The 6242-nt window shown below is 34.8% G+C and overlaps 1 protein-coding gene across 1 annotated transcript; it reads left to right on the top strand.

Moving 5' to 3' along the window:
* Positions 1–481: 481 nt before the first annotated feature.
* LOC149560101 (UDP-glycosyltransferase 91C1-like) lies at positions 482–2584 on the top strand. The gene is made up of 2 exons (XM_089827565.1): positions 482–1456; positions 2183–2584. The coding sequence occupies exons 1-2, from the start codon at positions 482–484 to the stop codon at positions 2582–2584; spliced, it is 1377 nt and encodes a 458-aa protein (XP_089683691.1).
* The last annotated feature ends 3658 nt before the right edge of the window (positions 2585–6242 follow it).

The following is a 6242-nucleotide window of genomic DNA, read 5'->3' as shown; positions in this document are numbered from 1 at the left end:
ACATCTATTTGTTTTGTTATGCTCATTACATATCGGTTGCCCCTACATTAAATGGCCCGTGGCTATACAGCAACGAAAATGCACTTCCTTTACATTGCTTTTTCTAACTTTTTAAAAAATTGACTAAGTCCTTTCCTTCGTATGGAAGTGCATTTTCGTGGCTGTATAGACGTTGCCCATTAAATGGAGATAATTTCATGCAGTCTGGACTGAATAAGTCCGATGAGGGACTGGTTGGAAGGGACCACTATCCCATGTGAACGATGGAAATAGTTGAGTCCAGCAGAGCCTTAATCTTCAACATTGCATTCACGATGGCTATCCGGCCACACCCATCCGTTTTCTCTGGACGCCAAGTTACCCAACGTGCTCACAAACTCAGCATCAACTATCTAAGATGGGCTCTTCAATGAACGCCCACCGGTTACAATTATTATGATTTATATAGGATAACCTCTCAGACCTTAAACGTGCATCAGCAATGGAGGAGGAAAACCAGAGAGAGCTTGGCGTGGTGATGTTTCCGTGGTTTGCCCACGGTCACATAACACCCTTTCTCGAGCTCGCCAAGAGCCTAGCCACACATGGCCTCAAAATCTTCTTCGTCTCAACCCCTCTGAATATCAAGCGGCTCAAACCTCAAGTATTGGACGAGCAAGGAATGGAGCTGGTAGAATTGCCGATGCCCTTGGTGGAAGGGCTGCCAGCTGGCGTGGAGTCCACCGCGGACGTTGCCAAGAGAGCAGAAGCGCGAGATGTACTGATCCCTTTGCTGAGAGCCGCCATGGACCTTCTGGAGAAGCCCTTTGAAGCGCTGTTGAATAGGATTTCACCGGACTTGGTTATCCACGATTTTGTGCAGCACTGGGCTCCTCGAGTGGCCTCTCCCGTTCCCGCAATATACTTCAACATAATGGGAATGGCCTGCTTCAGCTATTGGGAAGCCCAGCTGGAAACCCTACCAGAAAACCCTACTCCCCGGGATCTAACCGTTTCTCCGCCCAGACTCCCTTCGCAGATCATGAGGCGCCGGTTGTTTGAGGCTGAGAGGGCCCTTGAGTTATATCACAAGGACGATCTCGCAGATGGGCTTAGCGTTTCCGAGCGCCTCGTCATCTGTATGCGAGAGTGTTGGGCAATTGCGTGCAATACGAGTATGGTGCTGGAAGGGGTCTACGTGGAGTATTTGAAAAGGTTGAGGAAGCTACGGGTTATTCCTGTTGGATTACTCATGGCTAAACTCCCGCCGCTCCCCACGGATGAAATCAGCTGTTTGCTGTGGCTTGATAGGCAGGCTCCTCGATCGGTGGTTTTGGTTTCTTTTGGGAGCGAGTACGTTCTAACTCATCAAGAGCTCGCCGCAATTGCAATGGGTTTGGTAGAGAGCAACGTGTCCTTCCTCTGGGTTCTCCCTACTGCAAACGACTTGCCGCACGGCTTCCTTGATCAGATAGGGGTGAGTTGCTTTTTATCTTCGTAAGAAGAGTTAGGCCGTCGTATCAAACTCTTCGAACTTATTTTCAATTTTTGTTTTTCTATTATAAAATATGTAGATTATATAGAAGAAATGTTAAAAATCTGAGAAAATTTGGTTGTGCTTTCAATTTTTTTAAATTTTGGTCAAAGGTGCATTTTATATGGAGGATGGCCGCCTCTAAAAACTTATGTGTCACCTTTAAAAATGTGACGCTTAAACATCACATACTTAGGTTCATTCCTACACTGTGTTAAATAGTCAAAGTTGACTTATTTTTTCCAAGCTTAATTTTCTCCATAGTATGTGATGTTTAAGGGTCTCGTCTTTTATGAGGTAATTCGCACAACGATAGTAGTTTAGCTCCATTATTGTATTGTTGTGTATAAATTTTTTTTTTAACTAATGCTAAACTCTATTAAGAATGGGTAAGAAGTATTGACAAGCGATATGTCCTATCACTATAGATATAGCTATTTTTGTGATGTTTACCTATACATCATATCTTCTAGTTATATATTGTATGTTTCTAAATTAATTCGTAAATATTGTTAAAAAAAATTACATTCTTTTATGGTTTTGATTGGTTATGGAAAGGAAACATATTACAAAGAAATTGTGGAGCTTTTTGGAATCTTTAAGTAAATGAAATATACCATGCACAAGTCTTTGATAGTCTTGTGCTTGAAAATTACTTGCATTTTGCAGGAAAAGGGATTCATTGAAACAAAGTGGGCTCCACAACTACACATTTTGAATCACCCTTCTACATGTGCCTTTCTTACCCATTGTGGATGGAACTCAATGACAGAAGGGTTAAGGTTTGGTGTATCACTCATAACTCTTCCAATGCAATATGAACAAGGGTTAAATGCAAAGCTCATAGAAGAGCTTAAGGTAGGAGTGGAAGTGAGAAGAAATGAAGAAGATGGATCTTTCAATAAGGAGGATATTAGTAAAGCCATTAGAGTCTTAATGCTAGAAGAGGAAGGAGCACAAATCAAATCTAATGTTACAAAGATAAGCAACGCATTGATTAGAAATAATTATGAAGATGCTGAAAGAAATATACATAACTTTGTCTCAATGGTTAGAACCTTGAACAATTAATTAGGCTAATATGCCTAAATTTCTCTCTATTTTCAAATTACTGAATTCTTTTTAAGCCAAATAGAGAAAAATATGGTTCTTATATTCATGATTCATTGCCATTAGTATGTGTTAAATTGTTATATTGCATTATTTTTCCTCCAGGATTTAATAAAAGTTCAAAAATTGGTATGTAATAATGTTTAGATAGGGGTTACAGTACTTGGACATGTTGCCACATATTCATATGTGAGAGAGTGTTGTAAGACTTATAATGTGTACTTTATTCTACTATGTATTTGATCCCATTATTTTCATATATAGAATATATTTTTTATTAGATGATTTAGTTTATTATCTCTTGTCTTGTAAAGGTGATATTAAAAAAATTGCACAAAAATAATTACTTGGATTACCTAATGAAATGGTGACATGGTTTCTCAAGGGAAAAAACATTGTTGGCTTCAAACATGAGTATTTCTAATGTTTCTACATTTCAAAAGGATTCATGAACAAAGGGTTTTGCCTTGGTGAATAGTACATATTTTATTATCTTTACATCAATATTTTCTTTGCATATGGAATTTTAAAATGACTATTTTATTGTCTTAAGTGATTTAATCTTCATAATCTATTGAACTCCTAACTAATGCAATAAGATCATATTTTCTACGATGTTTGTGTGATCTTCTTACCAAAATGTTGTGTGTGACTAGTGATAGAGGAAAAACATATTTGTAGCTATAATATTAGTTTGAGTGACATTTCTTATCATTTATCACAAAATTTTATACAAATGAAATATAGTTAATGGAAAAAATTATTGATTTATCACATATATGGGCACATATTTTTTTATTTCAATAATACCATCCAATACATGTCAAATTATATTGTAATATTTTTTTAAATATTAATAGTAGTAAAAAATGGGTGACTAGCCCAATAGGAACAACCATAGGAAAGGTAACAATATCAGCTAACAAATAACTCATAGATCAAGATCATAAAGAACAAATTATAAACCCATTAAAATAGAAAAAAAAGTACCTACGAGAGTTTACCAATCTACTACCAAAACCATTATAGTCGATAACTTCATAATAGTTAGCAACAAGAAAATAATTAAGCTACTAGTATTAAAGTTTATATAAAACTTTCTTATATTGGTCACACATGACCAAAGTTTAACCATGATAAAACCCATCATAAAAATAGTTAAAAAGTTAACACATAATGAGGCCAAACTATCATTCTTTCTTTCTCATTAGGGGAGGTTGGTTTCCCCCAAAAAATGTTCAACCACTCATCTAACAAGAACTTGTTGAGTCTCTTGATGATCTCATCATCTTCCTCTGCCTTACCTCCTATCTTCACCTAGTGAAGAGCATGGAGAGTAGTTTATATAGAATGCATAACCTTTATAGAAGACTCCACCAGAGTGGCAAACCTTATGTTCAAATAAATAATTGAGTTATATTTTCTAAACTTGATCCACAAATTTCATTTTATCTTTAACCTATTTGAATGTAGTTTTGTCCAAATTAAATGGTGGGAGGAGTTCTTGAATAGGGGGTGCACAAGAGGAGTAAAATAGGCCAGGGGTTGAATTAGGGATTTCTCTAGAGGAGAAGAAATAAGGGTGGTCTTCATTAGGATTTTTTAGAGGGGAAGTAGTAGTCATGGGTGAGTTGTCAGTTGTGCTTGCATTATCATCCTTGGTTGTAAGATGCACCCTACCCAAACTAAAGGTAGCCAAAACATGGGTGTCATTATCCTAGGAGGCTTCTTCAATATATTGGGTGTATCCTCCTCTTCCACAATATAGAACTTCCTCCTATCTTTATGTTTATTTCTAGCATGGGTTCTTTTTTAATCACTCATCTTAGACTAAAAATTTGTGTCTATCTCTTCCACGATATCTTGTTTTTCCTACCACTTTTTATTTTTTGGTTTATTGTTAGTTCTATTAGATATTTGTCTCTCCCTAGAGGACTCAATTCCTATATGACCAAGGTTAGTGACAAGTTTCACCTTACGTTTAAAGGACACTAAGGTTTTCCTACTTTAGATGAAGGCAAATCTAGGAAAATAATAGGATAATTAGGAATGTAGGTGGAAACTACCACGAGGGAGGTAATGGATATCGGGGGTTGTAGCAAAATAATATTCTTGGGAGGGAACATGGCATGGTGAAAGTTGTAAAGATAGAAAATGATTCCTTGATGCATAATTCTATAGTTTTAACCTTCTTCCCTACACTTCCTAACATCCATGAAGACACCTCTAAATCATGGAGTAAAAAGAAAGGAAAAGGTATTTCATCATGATAGTGAAAGTGGCTCACAAGGGGGAAGTGGTAGGGTAAAAGTAAAAGGTTGTGTCACCTTTTAGGTTGACTTATTAGAATGACTGGATTTGAGTATTTCTATCTAAAAATAATTTTTTTAAAAATATATGATCTAGAAAAATTTATTCTACCTAAGTTATATATGTTCACACACTTTTCCAATTGGAAATGTCTATTAAGTGCATGTCTTATACTAGTTTGTATCCAATTACTAAAAAATAAAATTATTTCATAAAACTGATGTTTGAATAGCTCTTACTCTTTTTAATGATTTTTAATAATATATCGACACTATTTTATAAAGCTCAAAGTTAAGAATATTCTCATACAGAGTTCATAGTGTTTTAGCTATATATAGTTTATTATAATTAAAAAATACTACAAGTGCATATCTTAACACTCGAGAAGATGTTGATTTGGAGAAAGAAAAAAATAGTAAATCTTATCAAAATAATTTTAGAAGCATATGAAATTCTAGAGGAGAGAGTCTTCTTTCAAGATGTATAATTTTTCTTTTGGTTAGAATAGGTTTGTTTTGAAAAATGTAGTAGGAGATGAAAACTATTGATTTTAGGGGAGTTGAAATTTGAGTTCTTATGAAATAGTAAATATATGTAAAAATCCAAATTTTATTTTTGATTGATCTAGCTGTATATGTCATCTATAACATAATCTGGGATCAAAGGGAAAAAGGGTTATCTCCATATAGTTTGATGTGAGAACTAGACCTCTCATTTTTAGCATTTTTTAGTAACTAAAAAACTATCCTTAAAAATTGGGAAAATATATTAATTTTTATTCCAAAAAATCATAAAAAATAATAACACTAAACTTCATCTATTTCTACACATTTCATTAGTTTACTTCATTTTCAAATTCTAAAAAATAATACCAATTTTATGTCATTGAAGTTGTATGGTTATACTTTTGTTAGCCTTTTTATTTATAAAAGCATGATGTAGGTTTGTTCTTTTATCTAGTAATAGTAACCTTGCTTTATAGAGGACCTCTAGAGTAAGGTATTTCATGATGAAATATAACAAAAATCAATTCATGGGCCTTGAAGCTTATCCCTATTAAAGCCACCTCTAAGTCAAATTGTCTCTTCATATGCCTTGAAGAAGTGATTCATACTTGCCCCATCTGCAAGTTTAGCCACCCTTTTCCATTTTTTAACTTCTAGGAGACAATAGCTTGAGAAAAAAATTCTTCACTAATCTCAAAAGAAATAATATTTATGGGCACCTTATGATCATTCGAAGAGTTAGCCAACTACATAGATGTCAAATCATTAGAGCCTTCCATGACATTAACAAATGGTAGTAAACC

The sequence above is a fragment of the Cupressus sempervirens genome, chromosome 4, assembly GCF_028749045.1.
Source record: "Cupressus sempervirens isolate cs-2001-9-10 chromosome 4, ASM2874904v1, whole genome shotgun sequence".
Classification (NCBI taxonomy): domain Eukaryota; kingdom Viridiplantae; phylum Streptophyta; class Pinopsida; order Cupressales; family Cupressaceae; genus Cupressus; species Cupressus sempervirens.
This window is presented reverse-complemented; position numbering and strand designations above follow the sequence as displayed.